This window comes from Ceratosolen solmsi, unplaced genomic scaffold (genome assembly GCF_000503995.2).
Source record: "Ceratosolen solmsi marchali unplaced genomic scaffold, CerSol_1.0 scaffold15, whole genome shotgun sequence".
NCBI classification, from domain to species: Eukaryota; Metazoa; Arthropoda; class Insecta; order Hymenoptera; family Agaonidae; genus Ceratosolen; species Ceratosolen solmsi.
In genome coordinates, this window is record NW_011948434.1 from 2486763 (window position 1) to 2511843 (window position 25081).

At 31.9% G+C, this 25081-nt stretch overlaps 1 protein-coding gene across 1 annotated transcript in view; it reads right to left on the minus strand.

Moving 5' to 3' along the window:
- dac (dachshund family transcription factor) overlaps positions 1–1754 on the minus strand; it is a 321970-nt gene extending 320216 nt beyond the window's left edge. Inside the window, 1 exon segment of the mRNA XM_011502797.1 lies at positions 1226–1754. Within this exon segment, the coding sequence (XP_011501099.1) occupies positions 1226–1695 (470 nt within the window). The 5' untranslated portion in view covers positions 1696–1754.
- Positions 1755–25081: the final 23327 nt, after the last annotated feature.

Genomic DNA, 25081 nt, shown 5'->3' on the forward strand with positions numbered 1-25081 from the left:
GTGTGTGTGTGTGTGTGTGTGCGTGTGTCTTATTATCAATTACACACTCTTATAAAATACGCTGTCCGCTCAGGACAAATACCAATTGCCGAACCATTTCCCTTACTCGACAGATGCGACAATTCGTCCATGATGACGCGTGACGTCCGCCGCGCGATATACTTCCCCGAGAAAGTCACGTATTTAACGATAACTTATCGCTTCATAGGCGAACAATCTGCTCATGGAATACACTTGGACTTCCTTTTTATAATTAATCGCGCGCTCAGAAACCTTGCAAAGCATGGGATAAAAAAATTTTGTAGACGTATGGTGAGGTCGCTACAGGAGCTGATTTTTTCTTCAAATATCGGCACACATTTAATATCATCAAAGCCCCAGGAAAATCTTATAAAATGCGAGTGTCTCTTCTTATCTCGCGGTCCGTTTTACTATCGAACGCTTTTCAATTGGTGGTCGAGTATCAATTTACTTTACATTCTTTAATTCTTAAATCTCTATTATAAGCTCGGCAATTTTTTATTGTTACTTTAATCTTTTGCAAAATCCATCCATATAAATAAATGCGATCTCTATTCTCAGTAGTGATTATTAATATCATACACAGACCTTATGTGCGATACCCTAATATTACTAATTTACAATTACATGGTGCGAAGATATCTTTTTCACACTTTGTAATTTATGAATAATATCGTTAAAATGCAAATATCAAGTGTTCAATCTACCTTTTAGTAACATCATAGCATTTTAATTATTTTTTCAATTAAGCCAATTATCTCGCTCAACAGAATTAAATTCTCACTTTATCAAAATATTATGAAATATTTTCGAAATGACATTTGCGAAAAGTCCCTTCATTGTTTAATGCCAGCTTTTATCACGGATCATCTTGCACTTTTATTAATGTTAATAATTCGTTTATAATCAATATTGAATATCATCGTGCGCCTTAAGTGTTTTGTAGAAGATTCGGTTGAAACGTTAAAGATACTTGGCGAGGTGTTATATTGGCCGTGTGTGTGTTTAAAAAGGGATGCGGAAAACGCTTGACTTGGCTAATTAGCGCGACTTAAATAATAAAGTCTCGCTGAAAACTCGAAATTGCCTGTCACTCGGCAAAAGTAGCTGCCACCCGATGAAAAGCAGCTGTAAATACGAAGGCTATTGAGGTCCAGCTGCATCATGTACGAAGTTCCATAGAGGACGAGCTACACTGGCTTACCTGGCGGTCGTGCAGTCCCTATAGAGCACGTCGAAGTCCTTGCAGCTGAGGAGCTTACATCTGTTGACGCCGGGCTGTATGGCGCCGAGGCCACGAAGAATCCGGACCTGCTCGACGTTGCAGACAAGCGGCACGATGTCGAGCCTCTTGAGCTTGGTATATACGGTGTGCAGGCCCCCGACGAGGTGCTTAAGGAAGAGCTCGAATGCCTGAGGCAAACATAGCATCGTGTCCCCGGCTATTATGAAAGCCGCGACTTTTTGGCCGCGGTAATCGACGAGCTTACACTCGTTCGCAGTGGGGTCGCTCGAGCTTATTGGGGGTGGGCTGTTGTAGTTCCTCGGCGGCATGACCGCGTGGTGCGCCGCCATGAGCTCGAGCGGCGAGCCGTGGTGAGCGCTGAGCATGCCGCCCAGCTGGCCCAGGAGTCCGAGGCCCGGGGGCGGTAGCCCCGGCATCCGCGGCACCATCCCAGCCGGGGCCCCGGCGCCCCCGGTTAGTGGCGGCGGCGACAGGGGCAGACCCTGGGGCGGCGAGCCACGAGTCGGCGAGCCCGGGGTCGGCACTCCCCGATGTTGCTGTTGCTGCTGACTGTGCTCGCGCAACTGATCGCGAGGGTGCGGCTGTTGATGGGTGCTGGCGAGTGAGTGTTGAGAACCGTGTACTTGCTGCTGTTGTTGCTGCTGTTGCTGCTGCTGCTGCTGCTGTTGCTGTTGCTGTTGACTGTGTAGATTGTTTTGATGCTGCTGCTGTTGCTGTTGCTGTTGTTGCTGTTGCTGCTGCTGTTGCTGAATCGGACTGTGTGGGTTCTTCGGACTGCTGGCCGTGGGGCTCGCGCGGCTACTATGCTCCGAGGAGCTGTCCATAGCGCCGTGATCCATGAGAGCGAGGTTCGGGTGCTGGAGCCGACCGTCGTAGTGCTGTTGCACGTCCGACGCGGGACTGGCCCAAAGCTGGCGCTCCGAATGCTGAGCCCGAAACCACGGGTAAATCTTCGCTAGGGGATGAATTGTTGATGCTGGATGGCGCTGGTCTGGTGGAGTAGGAGCCCTGGGCCTGGAATCCGCCTGGAGTAAATTAAGCGCGCTCGAGCGTCGAGACGGCGCTCATAACTGCGCGACTCTACTCCTGACTCTCGGCCGTTATCAGCGCGTCATCGAGCGCGGCACTTGGTGCGCGAACGCGACGACGGCGGCTACGACGACGACGACGACGAGAGCGAGGTCGAGGGCAAGGGCGAGGGCGAGAAGAGCGAGGAGGTCCCTCGAGTCAGCACTGGCACTCTTGGCTTGGCACTTGGTTGGAGCCGGTGGCTCGTCACTTGGCCTGTCACACGGATCGTCACTCGGCACGTCAGCCTACCCGTCACTCGGCCGAGCCCTCGGTGTCGTGAACGCGATGCCACTGTGCCATCGCTCGATCGGGCGCGCGCGCGAGTTTCTACGTCGCCGACTCCCGGGTGAGTCGCGGTTCCCGTTCCCTCGTATCAGGGAGCTTGTGAACGGTGTCAAGGAGCTTCTGCCTCCGGGCGCGATCTCGATTTGCTGGGTACTCGCGAGAGAGCGCTCGTCGCTCTCGATGCTCTCGGCCCCCGGTGCGCAGAGAGTGCCGCGGAGACTCGAGTCCCTGCGTATTTCCCTCTACCCAGTCACAGATGTAATAAATAAAAACACGAGCCGGCCTCCGCCGAGTGCGGCTCCGTCTTCGTCGCGGCCACGGTCTCGCTCTCGGCCGCCGGCGGCCGTTGGTGGGGGCATCCCTGGTGATGGAGGAGGCGGGGCCTCAAGCGACGATTGGCGGTGATGGGCGGCCTCTGGCGACCACCACTGGACGGGCTCCCGACGCCCGACACGCCCCCCGGTCGGCCTACGATATTGCGACCCAACGGTAGGCCGAAGCCGCCGCCGAGCCGCCGTACAGCCGAACGCTTTATTGGCTGGGATGCACATGGTGGGGGATCACGGCGCCCGAGAGCCACTTCTTTTTCGCATCGCGGCGGCAGACTTCAGAGTGAGACGAACGCTCGACTGGCAATACGAGAGAGACAGAGCGAGAGACGGCAAGAGAGGTCATTTCTCCTTCTCCGGATGGCGCTGCTTCGCGGCCGAGACGTACAGAGAAGGAGGCGCGGAGTGCGCAAGAGTACGGCCGACTGCCTCTGCTGCAGCTTCATCCTCTTCTCTTTTCATTTTCGCGAGGCAACGAGTGTGCAACTCTCTCGCGTACGTGCGCAGATATACGGCTACACGAGAATATCCTGCCAACAACCAGAATGGAAGAAAAGGAGAGCTACGGGACGATAAAGAGAAATAGAGACAGAGAGCGAGTGGAGAGAGCCAAGCCGGGAAATCGACTCCCACTTCGCGCTGCCACTCTACCCCTTTCAACCCTCACTTTCTCTCTCTCTCTCTCTCTCTTCTCTCTCTCTCTTCTCTCTCTCTCTTCTCTCTCTCTCTTCTCTCTCTCTCTTCTCTCTCTCTCTTCTCTCTCTCTCTTCTCTCTCTCTCTTCTCTCTCTCTCTTCTCTCTCTCTCTTCTCTCTCTCTCTTCTCTCTCTCTCTTCTCTCTCTCTCTTCTCTCTCTCTCTTCTCTCTCTCTCTTCTCTCTCTCTCTTCTCTCTCTCTCTTCTCTCTCTCTCTTCTCTCTCTCTCTTCTCTCTCTCTCTTCTCTCTCTCTCTTCTCTCTCTCTCTTCTCTCTCTCTCTTCTCTCTCTCTCTTCTCTCTCTCTCTTCTCTCTCTCTCTTCTCTCTCTCTCTTCTCTCTCTCTCTTCTCTCTCTCTCTTCTCTCTCTCTCTTCTCTCTCTCTCTTCTCTCTCTCTCTTCTCTCTCTCTCTTCTCTCTCTCTCTTCTCTCTCTCTCTTCTCTCTCTCTCTTCTCTCTCTCTCTTCTCTCTCTCTCTTCTCTCTCTCTCTTCTCTCTCTCTCTCTCTCTCTCTCTCTCTCTCTCTCTCTCTCTCTCTCTTTAAACTCTTTGTCTTTTTAGCGATCTTTCGTCGCCCGAATGTACTCCAGCGCCACTGATATAGCCGCCACGACTGTCACCTTCGTTGACGACGACGATGTCAAAAACGAAAATGTGAGCGACAACGACGACGAAAATTGTCCCAGGCATTGTAATCGATCGTAATGGGACAGAAAGAGAATGACAAAAAAGTAGTTAGAAGATCGTAGTGACAAATCTAATGTAAGAGGAGGAGAACGATAAACGTCTCTGCTTTCCACCATATTCACTATCAACATTACACTCGTGCGCTTATTTCTTCTGTAGATATTTTCACTGTCTCTCTCTCTCTCTCTCTCTCTCTACATTTTCTCCTGCTACCCCTTCGGACAAGTTTTGCAGATTTTATTTTCTCCCCCTCATCGTCCCTCCCACCATCTCACGATCCCTCTCTTATTCTCTCCCTTACTTCTCATCTCAGCCGTTATGACGCTTAACCCTCCGCTCCAGCATCCGTCTGCCTTTCTCCCCCCTCTTCACTGTTTCAATGTACCTTCTATACCACCTTCTCATCGACTCCGCCACCTTTTCCCTCTTTCTTGTCTACCACCACCTTGCGCCATCACCGCCACCTTCACCTTCTGCTTCAATAATCTCGTTCCTTGAGTTCTCTCGCACTCTTGCATATTATCTTTCTCCCTTTGCATCAGGACGCACTGTTGAATATTGTAAATCTAATAGTGTGATTTTTAGTCTGATTAAAAAGAACTCTACTGTTGAACTACTGACTTTCAAATGACATTCATAAATATTACATTACGAACGATGAAAAATTATTGTTTAAACCTAGAATTAAGGGCAGATTTCGTTCATTTGTAGTATCCACGCCACCATTTCCTCAGGTATTTATGATTTATTTAACAAAGATATTCACTGTGAAACTTTAAAAGTAATTACTATTTTTCTTGAAAATAATAAATAAAGGTCTCATTGTTTTTTCCATTTGATGCATTACATTTTTATAATAATTATGGATCCATTCTTCACAAAATAGTTTGCCTCACTATCATTTATAGCACTAATCTAACAAGCTTCATTTTCACATATTTACTTTCTAATATTGGAATTAGAAATAATTGTAGTTAAGAATTTTTTTAATTACATTAAGAAAATAAAGAATATAATTGTTTCTTTGTAGAATGAAAATATAAGAATAAAAAAAATTATGTTATAAAAGCACCAATTCCATATTACCATAGATTTTGTTAGATTTAAAAATGAATTTATAAATTCATAAAATAAAAAATATTTGTATAAATAATATAAAAAAATATTATACAAAAATATGCACTTGTGTACATATAAAAAAAAACAAAATGAATATTCATACAGAATTCTAATAAACAAACTATTACAGTTTAAGAATACCCTATAACCTTGGCTGAATAAAATGCAATTAACTACAAAAAAATTTTAGATTTTCTTTTATTCTAGGTATATAATTAGTGTTTACAGTCATTCGCCATTAATCATGTTAACAATATACGCCATTGATAATGTTCATTTGAAATCTAAAATAAAACATTAATTTCACGTATTATTCGCTATGAATAATAGAAACGTGGAACGTATAATGAAATATATATTTATTTGGGAAATTCACTCAATATTAATAAACATGATTGTTGAAAAATTTAAGAAACTTATAAAATTTTCTTTTACTTTTTGAAATTTACTCACTAGACTACTAACTTTTTATATTATATTCGCGTGTATATTGATTATAAAAAATGAATCTACATAATTAATACAACTTTTCACAACACAATTTAAATTACTAAATAAGGCAACCAACTGCACAAAAACTATTAAATACTAATACTAACGTTATTGTATATGTAGCTATTGTTATGGTTTTCTAGATTATTATCTTTTACACCTTATAATATTTTCCTACTTGTGTACCATATATAAAATATTCCTGCCAATTATATTATAAGATGTTATATTTTTTTAATGAATTTCATGATAATGGCATACACTCTATTATAAATAACGCATTCATTGCTACATAAATTGTAAAAAATAATAAAAATTTAACTCATCCCAGCTATTTATAATATTATAATTTAATTGATAATTAACCGTATTACAAATTTCTTATTAATATTGGACTCATAAAACTATAAACAAAATATTTTAATTTATATTTGTGTATTTTTATGTGCATATATTTTTAATATTTTTTAATAACATTCTTTTTTGATATTTCCAATTTTATGGCTTTTTAACCATAAAATTAAAAATTTTGAAATACAAAAAGTATTAATCTGTAGATTACGCCTATACTTATTATGTCTACACTTCGATACTTAACAATAAATTCATTTCATAATTTAACAGGATTCGAAAATGCCGAAAAACCTATAGATAGGTACGTTATAAGTTTGAGTGAAGAAGCGCCACATGTCATTTCTAGCACCGATAAATAATGATCAAAATGAATGGGGCAGATTCGAAAATTTCCGGCTGGCAGCCGGTGGAACGAATTGGCCAAGAAAGCTGTTTCATCGTCTCACCATCATGTTTCCAAACTAAATAAGTTGTCGTTAGATCTTGTGCTTTAACTTAATTAGTTTCTTTTCTTTGGAAAACTATTGACTCCATACTTATAAAAATCTATTCATGAAATTAGAATAGATTTTATTATTAGTACAATTGATTGTATTAACGCACTATTATGAAAAGGTTTTCGCTTCAACAAATGAAAAACTTATTATTTGAACAAAAAAATACTAAACAATATGAATCTTAATCTCATAACTTCTATATATAATTTATACATATATTTATTAATACAGCCAAATGAAGTATTAATAATTGAAAAAAGTGAATTACTTGTTACAAATTTGTATGCTGTTTTAAGCATAATTTCTAAGATTTTGTTAATGATCTCTTTAACAAAATTTATTCAACCATTTAAAATTGTTAATCATTAAACAAAATGTTCTTTAAATGCATACTAAGCAAAATATTTAACTCTATAGTACAATTTCAACTATATTTTAAACTATTATTTATACTATATCTATTTATATATTTATATATAAAATATAAAATTTAACCAATGAGATTTTACGCACAATATCTTTCAATTACTGCACTATGCTAATTTTATTTCAAACAATTTGTTAGCCTTATCAGTATGTTTTAAAAAATACATTAAAATTTATTAGATTCCCTATTTAAAAATTATGCTTTTATGTTTTCAAATCTCGTTCCTAGATAGATCTTAATTGCACAAAATACAAAAATAAAATTAAAGAAAATTTAAAATTTTATCAGATGAAAAACTTCTGTAAATTAATTAAATATTATTTTTATACAATTTAAGCAAATCTTTAAAAAATTATTAAAGAATGAACTTGCATTTACAATTAATCCTTATATAACTTTTACTAACCGTTTATTGTCCATATTGATCATAATAACTAACCGTTTAATAATGACTGTCCATACTGATTATAGGTAAACGGATTTCGCACATAAAAGCAATAGTTGATATTATTTGTAAATTTATTCTTTTTAGACGTACAACCAAATTTTGTTGTGATCAATTTGACACATATCGTCAATCACAATCCTATATACAGCACTAAACAATGCTACTAATACTAAGGTTTCAATATGGTAAATTTCAATGCTTAGATACAATAATTTAAAAATCTAATACAAAAAAGTAATTTAAAAATGCATGTGCATACATACAATATATTATAAGAATATATAAAATATTACAATGAAACATTCAATGTAAATAAATGGTAGCTTATTTGTTCGTTTATTCACTAAGTATAAGGAAAATTGTTGTATAAATGTTTTTTCCTATTTAAATTACTATTTAGAAAAAGAATCCTCATTTCTTTTCTACTAAAATTAAAATGAATAATTAAAATAATTAAAATAAAATAAGAGTACAGAAAATAATGTTCGAGAAATTTTATGAACTATAGTTCTAAAATAGGTTATTTAGACATATTAATATAGAATGACTACACATTATAAAATTATAAAGTCGTATTTAGTATTTTTTTTTTTTTGTATTATTTTAATGAATTTATATTAAACAAAATAATTATTTTAATTGAAGCTAAAGCTAAAATTGACTGTGAAAATTGAAATGAGCGTGAAAAATATAATTCTAGAAAGCGAATGGACAATTTACGAATACGCGTCTTAATAATTATTAAATATATTACTTTAATCAATTAATATTACATTAATATGTATAGTAGTTAGATATATTTGGACTGTTAAATGCATTTTTTAATAGAATTAAAATTTATTTTATTTATACTTGTGGAAGAGATGTGGAGGTAAATGTTTAGTTAAATGTACCTACATATTAATTCAACAAAAATACTTTCATGATAGATGTGTGAATCAAAAGTACCTAATAATTGATTATAATTATTATCGTATATTTCAAATACTAAAATTATTCGTACTTTTTTAATATCATATTGTAATCTGTAAAATATATCTCTGAAACTTAAATGACATATTGCAGATTAAAAGTAATTGAAAATCAACGTTCTTATTATAAAAATTTATACGAATTTAAGATTAATAAAATTTTTTTATTTACATAAAAAATAAATGTGATATACAGAGTTTCCCGAAATGATTACATCATTAAGCCACAGTTAATAGATAGAATCTTTAAAGATTAAATAAATAAAAAATTTTTAATTTAACAATATAATTGTTTTTAACAGTATATAAACAAGTATGAATCCAATGAGTAGTATTATTAACTTATTTCCATAATTGTCTACTAATATTTCATTAATTTGATCGGTACTGCTTTTAATTTCTGGAAACGATAGATTATCTTAATATATGTGTAAAAAATATATTATACTGTACATATATAATCTAAAAAATAAAATACAGAAATATATTTTGTTTTATATATAAAATGTATATTTTAAATATATTGATTAATTTTTTAAAGATGAATGTGGCTGGAAATACAAAATTAATCGATGTTAAGTTTTTTTAATCAAAATATTTAAAAATTAGTTAAGTAAGTTATATTTAATCTAAAAAAAAAAATGTTCAATAATCGATGCATTACATAATGAAGGACTTACTTATGTATGTGGTGTATATTTAACTATAAACTAATTCATTATTTCTTTTAACTAATGATAAATTTACTAAAATACGAGAAGAAACTTAAAAATACAAATACAACAGTCGAAGATAGTGAAATTATTTTACATGTAAATTAATGTACACATAGCGAACACTTGATCGGTAAGAAAAGTTTACAGGTTTTAGTTGTGCCGCCAAGTGTTATGAACGAAGTAAAGTTCAACAAGACAACTACAAATTTAACATGTATGCACTTATACAAAACTGAGGATACTCAAATAAATCTTTTATACACATTCGATGGATCAAATTATTAAGTCGAATCGTTTGTGTAAAGTATACAATATATAATATTTATAATAATACAACTTTTGTATAAACAAGTCACATCTACGTATTCCAAAATCTGTTATTTGCTATCCAGATATTTTGAAGTGAGAGGTGTCAAAAACTTTTGAATTATGTTTTATTTATAATTTTTAAAAATGATTTTATAGCAAATTCATTTACCAATCTATGAATTATATTAGGTATTAAAATTTTAATAGCTCTAATATTAATTAAAGTTAATATGATAATATTGCATATATTATCATTATTTAACTTATTTATTATATTAGCTTTTAAATATAAATTGAGAAAAAATGTTTTATTAGCACTCAATAATTTAATTTTAATTAAAACGTGTTACTTTATTGATTGTTTAAGGATATGGCATTACATACAAATAAAATTCATAAATTATTATCAAAACTACAATCGATCAAATTACTTAAGACATGTATGAACGTTCCATTGCACAGATTGTTTTTAATAATCGTATAAATAATTTTAATAGTTATAAAAATAAAGTTGAAATTAAATAATATCTCCTTATTTAAAATAGGCCCTTTAAAGTTAGATTTAGGTTTCTCTAAACTGAATTACCATGAGTCATTCTCGTATAATTTAATATAGTAGTATACAGTAGCTTTTAATATCAAAATCCATTTGCTGCAGAATATGTTAGATTGATGGTTCAAATAAGCTAAAATTTAGTTTAGTTGCTTTTCGTCGGTATAGCGATAGTATATTGATAAGTAGTTCAAAATTTGTTATGGTTTTTCTGATTGCAATTACCTTTTACATTATTATAAAGTATCAAATCCTAGATTAATATCATCTATAGTAATTCTCTTATAGATATTTAATTATTTAACAATTAATTCATTTTACTAGGTCATTAAATCAATTAAGACACGATGCCTTTTCTTTTCTTGAATTTATTATTTTTACTAAGTCGTATTATTTTTTCTACCGTAAACCAAAATTTTCTTTGTTTAAAGTATAATTTGTTTTGTTTGTAATTAATATGAAATACTCTTTCATAAGAGATTTATTAGTCGTCACTTAATTGAAGGCGTTTGAGGTATCACAATATATTTAGTAATATAATGATTACATTCGCAAATAAAATAATGTAATAAAATTTACGCAAATAAACACTGAAAAATGTCCAAGTATTCGTTATGATAATATAACTTTTCCACAATTATCTTCTGTATTACTTTTACAAAGTATTAGTTTTACTTATAGTTCGTATATACACGTTAATTAACATTATTCATTGGATTGCCTAACACTTGTCATTTTGTTTTATGAAAGTCATCCTATCTTACTAAATTTAATAAATCCTTCATATTTGATTTGGCTAACAGATAAAGGCAGTAGAACAAATTTTTGCGTTAAAAGAGACATTGAGTTTTAAATAAGTCAATAGCTTTCCTCATATTTCGTAAGAGATAAAAATATAATATTTTTCTTAAAAATTTTTCTGTATGCCTGACAATATTTAAGATATACTGCTTTTTATTAGAATATTTATTGACTTCTAATTGAAATTGACTCTAAATAAACTGAAATCTTAGATTATCTTAAGTCCTATTTTGTAAAACTTTTAATACATATGTCAAATTATCTTTAGCCATAATATTTTCCAATTCTTTACTTCTTACTAAGAACTTAATGTTAAACAAAATCAAAATTTGAAAACAGTCTAAGTTACAAATTAATAACCTTTGTTCGTGAATATTCTATCTAATTAAAATTTCTAAAAAGTGTTCATTTTTAATTGTAGTATAATAATTTATTAATTTGTAACTACACACACAAGATCACCTAATCAAGAATATACAGCAGCAAGAAGACATATTATATTTACAATTGTTTTCGCCATATATTATTCATTTCTATATTTGGTAATTCAAATTACATAGTTTTTAAATAGAAATTTAAGTAAAAAAAAAATAGAACATCGATAATGTTAAATTAAGGAATGATAGAAATTACAGAAAATAAAATAGTCTTATGACTATAAATGTTTTTATTAATGTTATATTATTTATAATTGAGGTAATCAAACATTTTATGGGATACAAATAATATATTGTTATAATTTTTACAATTTTTTTTCAATTTTTCAAATTTCATATTTGCTATAATTTTTTTCACAAATATTCATAATACAAACCAAGATAATTATATAGTTTATAAAATTGAAAATATTGATGCAACATTGAAATTATACATAATTTATTCATGCGCATATTACATTCACCTATATGTATATATATATATATATATATATATGTGTGTAAATTACTTATTAATAAGCAATTCTATTTATTTAGGAATATACGTAACTGTATATAAACATTTGATCAATATATATAATTATCTTAAGAGTACATTTCAAGTTAAATAAACTTTTTTTCTTATAGTTTAACATTCTTTTTTTGATATTTTGCTATATAAAAATTACCTTTTCTCTGCAAAAAAACATATTTAAACAAAATTTTTTGTTAATTATTAAACAACAATGATTTGCTACTACAAAAAATTATTTTTTTTTTAATTTTTTAAAATACACTAATAAATGAATACACGAAAATTTTGCTAATTATATTTGAAACTTCAATTACAATTGAATAGTCTGGTTTCTTACAAAACACTCCGTAGAGCAAACGATTCAGAATTAGATCGGTAATCAAGACACTTCCGATAATTTCTACGTGGTAAGTTAAGGGTCGGCGGCCCCTCGACCACTCGGTCGATTATCTTGTCATAGACATTTCGTAGATGGGCGAAGAACGACCACCACTCGTGGGCCAAATGTGTGAGGGGGGAGGGGGGCAAAGGATCGACGACATGAAGAAGAAAGAGGAGAAAAACGAACAAGGGAGAGACATACGGACAGAGAAAGTTGCGTACACGAACGCGAGCATGTAAATGTGTTGATGCTTATGCGTGCACATGTGTGTGTGTCATTGCGCGCGCGTGAGTGAGGATATGAGAGAGAGAGAGAGAGAGAGAGAGAGAGAGAGAGAGGGAGAGAGAGAGAGAGACAGAGAGAGAGGCAGAGAGAGAGAGAGAGAGAGATAAAGGGGACTCGCTAGTAAGTGAAGCTGGTCAACCCCTCTTGGGAACTATGCCCTCATTGGCCCCGTGACCTACATTTTGCTCCTCTCCATTAGTGTACGCACGTGCGTGTGTGCGTGAAGGAACGAAACCACAGTGTAAATATTCCTATTTGCGTATACTTTTCCATGTATGCTGATACGTACGAATCCAGGGAAACGACTTATATCTTAGCTTCACGTAATTTAACAATCGATTTTCCTCATTGAATTGAAAGCACAAGTCGTCATACAGTAAAACTAATCATCCGAGCTTCAAGGATTGTTGTTTCTATCACTCACTAAATTGTCTTCACATTGAAATCAATTATAAACCTGATTGTAATTCAAACGATACTTTCTGTAATATCTCTAATGTTAAAAAAGTACAATTAAAAAATCATAAGATATATTAATTAAATTTTTATGCACATTTAGATGATATGATCATATTTATTATTATATTTAACTAATTTCTTAAATTTAAATATGACATTGTGTAGATTAAGTCTTACGAAAAAAAACAATAAATATAATACTTATCGCAAAACTTTTCAGTCCTCAATATAATATATATATATTAAAATATTATTTATTCTTATGTTTAATAAGATTTTTTATTAAATAACACTTTTTATTCAATTATCTTTTGTTTTGTATGGCTCTAGTACACGTAAATAACAATTCACAAAAATATTTGGCATATATATATATAAATAAATCAATGAAAAAATGATCTACAGTTTCTGTGGCATTTTTATATACAACCAATAGCTAAAGGATCCTCACAATCGGTCTGAGAAGAGTATTACTTCTATTATTGTTTATTATTTAATACTAAGTGTTAAGTTAATGATGTATTATATTAGCCGTAAAGTTTATTATAATTGTACTTGCAGAAATAAAAAATAATAATGAGTATCTAATGATTTTTAAAATAAAAATTATATTTTTTAAATATGTCAATTGTGAAGCATAAGAATTTTACGTAAAGATTTATCAAGCTCATGCTTGTATAATTATTGATATATAACTATGGGTAATTACCTAAATGCAGGTAAACTTTTAATTATTCCTAGATTATACTTAAGTTGTATAAATATCTTTCCAGTAAAACGACTACAGATATTTTTATTTAGATATTACTTTTTCTGAATTTTGCAGTAATATTATATTGAAAATAATAGTTGTTAAAATCGATTGTAAAATTGTATTTGAGATGTTTTATTTGGATAAGTTTAAACCATTATATCAAAATTATTAATGTAAAGTTTCTTAACTTTTACTTCATTATTTAACAATCTTATTTTGATACATACCTTTAATAAAATATTTTTCTCAGCAATTAGACTATTATACATAAAAGCCATAAATTTTACTTATATTTCAATACCATCAAAATTAATATTTTGCAATGCAAACCTAGTAATTTTAGAGAAAAAAATAAACACAATAAATTTTTATTCAGTGTAACGAAGTGTAAAATAAAGAACATACGTATGCACAGCTTTATCAGGCACGAAACGATCAGTTTGAAAGCTTTTCGTACATATAAAACACGAAAGTGAATTTTTCGATCGAACTTTTGCCTCGCGACGTACATTTGGCTTATACATCCGTCAATCCATCGCTCAAATGGTCTTTTTCACTCTAGAAGCGATTTTCTTGTCTGCGAAAATCTCTATGAGACTTTTTTACGAAAGTTTGATCGCGTGTGGCAATTTTTTCTATGTCATGTTTCGTATTGCTAATACTTTTTTCGTACATATACGTAATATAATAAAAATTATCGTGAAAAATAAATATCTTCACATAATTTGAAATATTTAATTACCAAATCAATTTTTTTATTTTTTCTATTTTATTATTTTTTCAAATAATATTAATAAACGAAAATTATTTCATAACTATATAGTCGTATGTTTTTAAGAAATTTCCGCTGAATTAAAATTAATTTTTTAAATTCTCCAATGTACAGTGATTCATTTCTTAAGAGAAATTAAAAATTTGTAAGATCTTTACCGACACATTTCTGTTTTCCATTCAACTTACATTCTGTTTTTTTCTTTTTTCTTTTTTTATTATTTTATTTTTTATTATAATTACGAAATTATTCATTATAATTTGTGTACGTGTCAAGTTTTAAACAATGTTCTTTTAGATAAAAATCCATTGGAACATAAACGCTGCAATTTGATCATGATCATTTACTTTGAAAATTTTAATTACTGTATGCAGTCAAATTTGATAAAAAAGCGTACAATGGTGTTTGATAAAAAACTTCCGCTTAAAAATTATAATATTATATTAACTCTGAATCGATCATTTATATAATTTATGCACAAGGCATACATAATTATATCGACATTAATTTTACAATTTTGTTTTTTACTTAATTATTGTTATTGAATTGTAGTTGAGGGAAGTATGTATTGTGCTATAATTTTACGCTAACTTAAAAAGTATCCAAATTTTCCGTGTCATACTCTTGTGTCATATTTTAAAAAATATCGAAACCTCCTGTACAAAGTCATTTACGACAACAAAATAAACGACTATAAATCATATTTACAACAAATGTATAAGCAGACGAAAAAGCTTCGATTATAAATAAAGTTCCCCTTGCAAAGTGTCGCTTGCACATTGAATGAGCTCAATGCGCAAATTACGATTGGAAAATTCAAAAATAAGCGAAACCGTTAATCAAGCCCACATAATACGGCGAGCGATAAAAAGAGAGGTTTGAAGCAAGTAGGCATCATTTTCGAAAACAGTAACTAGACAACAAGGGAAAGAAAGAGAAAAAAAAACTCGGAAAATGCGGCGGTGGCTTTTCATCGTACGGCCTCCTACGCACCTAATTACCGATACGCCACATGTTTATTATAAATAGCCAATCGTTATGCGCTGGCAATGTCCATAATGGCGTGTTATCGGATAAATAAAACAGATAGCCGATACCGGGGCGCGGACTCGATTACGCGTGCCGACGGCTACCCGCCCTACCCGCCATCCCTACCCATACCCCCTCTCCATCTAAATCCCACCCCACCCACCGCCCTATTTACCCTAGAGGCGCCGTTATTGCCGGCGACGTTGTCCATTGCCCCTTCTGTGTAACATTTGCGGGCATCGACCGGCATATCTGCCCTTGGATGTCGGGCTTAAAAGCGCGAAACTGCGAATCTCGCGCCAAAGTCCTTTACGAAATAACACGAATTTGACAAAAGTTACTCGGCTCCTGAGGAAAACATCTTTACCAAGAATCCATCCGGCATCTACCTATAGACTTTCTACCGAATAAAGTACGAGTTCATTAAAAGAAAAAAAGAAAAAACGGGACAAATGATCTTACGACTGATTTATTTTAAACTTTTCCACGAATGCACACATTGCCTTTGATAAGGAATACATTCTTGTAAATAGAGGAACTATTCACAACTACGACTCGTCAAAATTATGCAAGATAATTCGAATTACTGTAGAGACATCTATCACATGTTGATTAAATTCAATTTTAACGAGAATAAAATTTACTCACTAAAATTAGCTAAGCTCTAACTTACTCAAGATAATGCCAATGATAAACATTAAATACTTTAATCAATTACGGATGCAGCACAGTATCGTTTTCACAAAAATAATAGAATCGACTAATTTAGACTTGCTGAACATGAGAGAAAGTTGAAAGAATACATTGGAAAGTTCAATCCGTAATAGTGCATTTATAATTACGTAGAAATAAATCAAAAGAGGCGAGTAATTCCTACCGGCTCGTATTTCTTTTGAATCTTAATTGAATTTACTGTGTCCATAAACTTTACGACTTCTGTAATGATATTTTTCAAATATCTGATACCGCCGCTATGTGTAATTATACTTTCTAACATACTCTTTAATTCGTAGAATTTCATCAGTATCAGTGAAATGCAATATCAATCTTAACTTAACTATTTTAATAAATTTCGTATTAGTTTCAAATTGTACGTACATCACACTGTGTTAGACATTTTTTACTACTCATCCATATGAGAGAAGAATTTAATACGTGAGGCAAGACTTTGTACAAGACATTTCAAAGGACAGAATTTAAGAGAATCTTCGTGACTTAAATAATCGATCGTGTTACAAATTTACTCGCATACAAGAGAATTGTGTGTTAGAAAACAAGATTCGTTAATTCATTGGGCCCACTTGCGTCGTTGCGCAACCAAATTAACAATGGCGTAAATCAATATTTCCTAATATTTAAACATACAGTCGCTCCTTTCTCGTACATAGGAAGATTCGTATCAATCAATAGAATTCGCAGAGAAAATCTAAAGACTTCAAAGCCATGGCAGTGTCATATTTGTTAAAATATTGCACGGAACGGTTGAATTAAGTAGAAAATAACGAGATGAATAAAAACTGCTTTTGCACCTTATTCACACTTAACTTAGGTGTGACGAATGGCTGCTCTTCTTCCCGAAACCTTCGTCCCGCAAAAGACATAAGCGCTGTAAAGAGGGGTGGCGGCATTCAGCTGATTATCAGGTAAGAATTGACACAAAGTAAATCGGGCGGAGGCTTTGATCGCTCACCTATGCGACTCTTCTCGAGCGCCGACGCCCCGCGTGCGCGCCATTGGGACAGCGTTTCGTCGCTATTGCGCATGCGTAAGACCGCTACTGAACCCTTTCGGAGGTTCAAGGCGCTCGGATGTTGCAGACGCACTTCTGTTCTCACCTTATTTTTATGGGCTTATTACCGTTGGTGAGCCCGACAACGCTACGGCCGATAAAATTATCTCACATCATAACTGATATAGCATACGTGTGCTTTAGCAGCGAATTATCGAACCCAACTGAAATTCGTATTAGCCAATTCGGTAGCTCTATCCGTTAACATAACAAAGGGCCACTTGCCGATAAGTCAAGAAGGAGAATTTCGCCTCTATTTATCTCAAGTGCCGCGTGTGCCTGCAATCGGTTTTGGTTATCGCCCACTTCTATACTATAATACAATTGGATTATAATTTCAAATGGATTTTACTCACAAATCTACCGAATTATCACAAAATAGTAATTTAAAAATTGTATTTGCAGCTTGATGTATTTAAAATTATATGCCACATATTGTGTAAAAGTATTAATTTAATATATATGTATCTATATATATATATATATAATAATTTACTATTCACCTAAATATATTTATAAACGCATTTTCCTTAAAGATAAAAATCTGACTATAAAATATAAACAGTAACGAGCAAATAAGTAAATAAATACCAGACAATTGACATGTAAATATCAAATGTTGATTATTGTACATAATCATTACAGTAAACAACTATAACTAGCGAAATTCACTATATTACGAAATATCCATCTACAAAAAACAAAATCTTATTCAATTAAAAAATTTTATATTATTTCTATTATGAATATTTATATCTATTTATAAATATTTCCTTTTTTATATATATTCGAATAATGATAACACTGATGAATAAGAAAAATTGCACCAAAAGTCATTTATTCAAATTAAAAAAATTTAATAAGTTTATTCAATACAAAAACAATATAATCTTACACGGGTAATCCTACTTGAAAAAAAAAAATTTAATTCGTCAATTGGCAAAAGCCTATAACTTGCCTTTCTCCAAGTTGGAAAAAATCCATTTAAACGTTTATGCTAATCCCAAGACAAAAATGTTAACGTGACAATAAATCAAGTTAAAATTGCTCACTTTCTTATAGGCTGCATTTAGAGTTTCTCTCATCGCTTCAGGCAATATAAAAACTGCACTCTAATCGCAAGAACTTATTTTTCTTTCAAATTGTCTGAACAAATTTATACAAAAATCGTTAAGCTTGGCTTTATAAGTGCCTAAACTAACTGCAGATATAGCAATAAATGCAAAATGGAAATATTGAAACGTTACTTCCCTAACAAATCTTCTAAGATATCAAATCTTGCAAGGTAACGAATATTTTATGCAATTTATAAATTCCAATATATTAACCGACAATTATATTTTTATTTTAATACTTCTTTATTTTCTTTACTAATATGCTTATGTAATATGTTATATGTTAAGCTTGTATTTAATATTAGATCCTCAATGTTACAAAAAAATAAATATAATTATAATTTCTATTACATAATCAAATGCGTATCGAGATTAGTACAAAGATTTTAAACAATTGTATAAGTGCATGAGAACTATCGAGAGTTAAAATTAAATAATTTATTTCGAGAATTTTTTTTATATATGAATTTTAATTGCCATTAGGTAAGTACAAACATATTTTAAATATACTTTTTTATAATTCTCTTATGTATTATGAAAATAGTGATGCATATTATTATTAATGTATTTTACATATTATTTACATTTCGCGTAACTTGATGCATCCAAGAGGAACGATGCATCTTCTCGAATCTTTTCGAAATATCCTTTTAACAAATGTATATTGCCATATGATAGGACAAATTTTAAATTTATTATGACATTTATCTACTTAAGTAAATTCTAGAAGTGCTAAAATAATTTTGCATTTGTTTATATAGACAGAAAACAATCATGCTATTTTTTGAAGAAAGAGTATTTTGATTATTATCATTAAGTGCTCAATAAAACACCATTATTTATCAGTCTATATTAGATGATAATGTAGAAGCTCTTATAGAAGCTCTTGTAGAATCTATCTATAGCTTTTTTGTGCAATGCAACAGAATTTTGTAACTTTTTACGATCACGCGGAATCTACAAATATTCACCGATTAATTCTTTCTAAATTGTTAGACATTATAATTCATTCGAAACTATTAGAATACAAAAATAGCGTACAAATTTTGCCTAATATTTATTAATATATTAGTTAAAAATCAAATAAGACGATCGATTTATTTATTAAATCGATCAATTTATTAATGTTTTTAGAATATTATAAGATGTATATGACACTGAAAAATGCTATTAATTAGATGATATAAATTATTTTACATATTTAAAATAAAGACAAAGAGAAAATGTTTCTTTAAAATTAGCAGTAAAAATTACCTCAACCATAAATAATTAGAAAAAATAATTAGGATTACGTACAGAGATTTGTGAAATTTCAAGTAATATTAAGTTATTACCATGCATTTCGTGACGAAAATTATAATTTTATTTGCAATATAATTTATGCCATAGAGATTTAAATAATATAAAACACGTAAACGTTTGAATTTAAAAAGAAAAAAGAAGAGAAAATTGGATTGCATAATTTTTTTGTATTCAATTATTTACATATACTAGTACCAACTTGTTTGTGAAAAAATATATTAACAAAATCTTTAATATTAACATTAATAATAAAAAATATAAATAATAATATATAATAATAAAATCAGTAATAAAATTAGAAGAAAAAAATATTATTTATTAGCAGCTATAAACTTATATAATAAAGTTGCGTGTTTTCATAATAAATACCATAATATCTTTTAAATAGCCTTCAATTATACATCATTATTGTAATATTATTTATTATTGGCTAAAGTCATTGAACGCTATTTGTAAAGATTTGAAAAGTCAATGAATAGTTAAACAGGCACATCAAAATATTTTCCTTTTCAAACGCGTTAAAACTGTAATTTAAATACATCAAATGGATCGAGAACAAAGGGCATTTTATACATTTATCATTACCGCATTTCCTTCTCGATCAAATCGATTACTCATAATCAAATACATAGACAAGTTGCATTGGTAGTGATGCCGATAACGTTGTGGAAGCTCTAAAAAAGATACACAAAGATACATCATGATTATAAAATCCATATCCCTGATTACGCGCTGCCGTTGTCCAATTTTTTTTTCCTCAATACAAGATGAATAAGAAAAAGTGACAGAAGAATAACAATGAGGGATGAGAGAAAAAAAGAATCGAACCAGATACTCTCTATGCAAATCTTTATGCTAAAAAAAGATAACGGCAAGAGAAGCGATTGAAAAAAAAAGAGTGTGAAAGAGTGAGTGCGAGAGATGAAATGAAAGGATTACGGATGCGTCAACAGCGATGACGGAACGGCCGGTAATCGTCGAGCGACTTTCACTCTCTCTCTCTCTCTCTCTCTCTCTCACACACACACACACACACACACACACTCACTCATTCTCTCTCACTCTCTCTCTCTCTCTCTTCCCCTCGTTCATTCTCTAATATTTCGAATAATTCGCATTTACAATGGGCTTTATTGGTGGGAAAACTGGGGGTGATTTTGCAGCGGCCTAAAACGCAGTAGCAACGCATCCATCACATGATGTCAGCGTGATTGTCTTCTGCCGGCTGTGTCACCGCTTCGGAAAAGTATTGCCCCGCCAGGAAATCCGTCGCGCCTCTTCGAACCCATCGTCGACCGAAACCTCGAGGTCCGCGGACTCGCGGTCTGGACAAGAGATTCCCTACCGGAGAAAGGTTAGCCGACATTCCGCCCTATTCAAATGAGATCCTTCGTCCTCGCCCCGAACGACGTCTCGTTAAAGGCGCGCCAATTTAAGATTAACTGCACGCACCAATTGAACACCGAGTGACGTCGGAACCACGACACTTTCTTCCCATCTCTCTTTGTCTTAGCAAAGTCCTTTTTGTCTGTGAATTCGTTGAATACGGCAAGACTTTCTCTCGATAGTAGTGCCTCATTCGCTTCTACTATTTTATAGCCGCACACGATTACCTTATTTCTTTAGCAATTAATCTCATCTTAAGCTTCGACCAATCTGGAACATTCAGTCATAAAAGTTGCCGTTCTACTTTCATTTTACAAATAAATATAAAATTTAAATAAAATAATCTCGATTTTACCATACCCGCTGTTATTCCTTTTGTAAATTTTTCGTCATATTTACGTCTTGTCATAATTTTCCCTGCAATGAATATAACACGCGACCGAGATTGTTTTATTAATCGCCATGTACCGTTGTTATTCTTTAGTTCATATACCGAAGAACGCATATGCCATTCGGCGATGATTAAAATGACAACAATGAACAAATAAGTTTTAAAAACAAATAATAAATAAAAAATGCGGTCGACCAACGTGGAACGATCGTCTGTTGACCGGCTTAATATCTTTGCTCAGCAGAATAAATACACCATCCATAACGTCAATGCGAAGGAGGAACGAAGAACTTATGGGCAGAAAGAAATTGACTGCAAAGTATGACGGTTGCACTGGGATATCATGTACCAGAACAATCGACAGCCACGTGGCAAATCGTTACAAGGATGATGGATCGAACCTTTGCGTCACAGATACACCGCGATCATTCTCGAATAAGCATCTTAGCTCGCGATTTTCAGCTGTTGAATCGAGGTCATTACGTGGGAATCGGATCTTAACTGATGGATTTTACTAAATATCTGGCGCCTAATTTTCCTTAAAGTTCAAGGCTTAAGTATTTACGCTTTTATATATGGATTATATAAATATGCGAGTAACTTTGACGCAAAAGCTATCATTTATAACGAGCGTCAGACTCACTTTATTTCTTATTCAAAGATTTAAAAAGTAAAACAATTTATTTCATTCTGAAATTTTAAGATTCTTTCTGATATCATAGCACGTAATAAGAATAAATAGACGCATTTACATAATTATTTTAACATTCTAGGTTATCTTATTTTTTGAAATTTATTTTATTTATTGTAAATTTTTATTATTTTGTATTGTATATTGTATAATTATAATATTGTAAATTTATTATAAAAAATATACTTTAATTATTGAATTAATCAATCGCGCTTTATAATAAGCTTAATAAATTGTTACATAAGAGAGGAATAGAAGACAAAATTTTTAAATTAGCATGAAAAATACAAAGTTTTTATATGCAATTAATATTAAATAGTTCTGCATCTATTCGTTCACCATATAAGTAAAACTAATTGATAAAATTATAAATAATCGTATATCTTACATAGAAAACGATTATTACCATATACTGCCATATACATTATTACCGTCTTAAATGAATACATCATTTCATAACGTAGAATAAATTTTTAATGTTAATTATAATTTTTTAAATACATTCTTATAAAAATAATAAAATAATAAAAAGAAAAATATAATAATAACTAAATGTTTAATCTATGAGTTATAAAATTAAATAACAGATGTTGGTAATACAAATACATAAATACCTTTTATAGTTATCTAATCAATATCAGTAAATAGCGAATCCATTTAATAATCGATTGGAATATCAACCAACAAATAATTTGACCTTATACCAAGTATACAATATCGAAGATAAAAATTTTGTTAAATATTAACCTTTTCTCGATAAGCAAGTACAATGAAACGAATATCTATCGTTAAACAAAAGTGTTAAGACCATTTCTCCTAAAATTATGTCTAAACTCTAATATAATTCAAAGTAAATACTATAACTATCACTGAATTTGAATTTTTTTTATCTAAAAAGCATTATTTTACATGTAAAGTGTTAAATCGAGTCTTAAATTAATTGCTATACACGTGATTAAAACTGTTTATATATATATTATGCAGTTTAAAAAAGAATATAATTTTCCTTAACGACTATTTCAAACTAATTTAAAATTTTCTCTCATAAGAAAAATATTCAATTTTTTTAAATTATTTATTTATTTATTCTTGACATAAGATTTATTACCATAAATATAAACATTTTTGTATTTTAAACTCTATTTTAAAAGAAAAATACTAAATAATATATAAACAACAATATTTTTTTAAATTTTTTATAATCAAATATTTTTTTTAAATTTTTCAAATGCTATGAAAATTTTCATGTTAAATTTTTTCAGAGTAACTTCTGTAGTATGTTTTTTTTAGATATGGTTCATACTGAGTATTCAGTCACCTATTGAAGTAAAAACAAGAAGTTTTCATTATCTACATGAAATGTAAGAAGCATACGTATCGTAAAGAAGAAATTCGATGTTAAAGGTTTACGGAAAAGTAAATTCAATATTACTGAAGTTTGCTAGTAGACTGAGTTAAAATTTTAATTGAAATACATTTCACAATAGGTTTACCTACATGGCATTTCCTTTATCGCATCAACAGCGTCTTTTAATTATTTTTCTTGATCAAAGATATATATTTAAAATAATATAACGTATTAAACAGTAACTTGGATTAGAAAATAAAGCATTTTAGATTTACTAACCTTTAAAGTAAAAATTCACTCGTTCAAAATAAAATTGGCAAATAGTAATGGGGATCAATTTTTTTTATTTTACTAGAAAAAAGAAAAAAAATACCAAAATAAAATCAGAGACTTTGAAGTCCATATGAAAATATAATGCAACAAATTTTTATAAAATATATTATTGGATTTAGTATTGAATAATCATGTTTTCCCGGTTCACCAAAGATCATTAATAAATTATAGGAAAAGTAATTTTATAAAAACATATAAAATAAAATTTTTTATTATTTATTATTTCTGTATTAATATGTGTCAAGATTAAAAGAAATGTATTTACATGAAGTTGCAAAATAAATGGTCGATTCTATTCAGTAATGGTGTAGGAAAAATTATAAAATAGTGTAATTAAGAGACAAGCACATAACAAATGCTTAAAAGTACCAATCTCTAAATTAGTTTTTTTTTTTTATTACAATCCATTGTTTCTTATTCCAAATAGAGTTCCGTCACTATAAAATAAGAACTCGAAAAAAACGCATTCTTGTCCCGATTTTAAATATTTAAAAACTAGATTTACCTAAAATTGGTAAGATTGTTTAGTTTATCATTTAAATAAAATGTTAGATAATATCCATCTCTAAATGCCGAAGGTTTGCAAAGAAATGTTTTACAATAAAATTTATGCAAAATTTACTTTAGAAAATAAAAACACTTCAAGATTTTATGATTAAGATAGGAAAATGCATCTGTCGCGGAAGCTATTCCTCTTTTTTAATAAATCACATCATTTTATGCTTTATTTGAAGTAAAAGTGAAAAAAAATCGATACATATAGTAATATCCGATTTCTCAGGATAATATGGTGAGTGTGTTGAATCGGGCTGGCGGTAAAAAAGGTGAAGAAAAGGACTCAGATGGATGGTAAGAAGAAAGAATAGAGAAAAAAGGAACCATGGTGGGAATCAGGCTCGTTCGACTTTATACATAATAAATTTGCCAACACGCGACTCACAAGCAGGAAAAATGCGAAGATGGCTGGTAATAAAGAGGCGGCAGTGGAAGGCGAAGTGATGTCCTGTGTCACAGAGTCGTAAAACTGGGCTCTGGAACCTCCGGGCTTATACTCTTATTAAAGCCACGCAAGGAA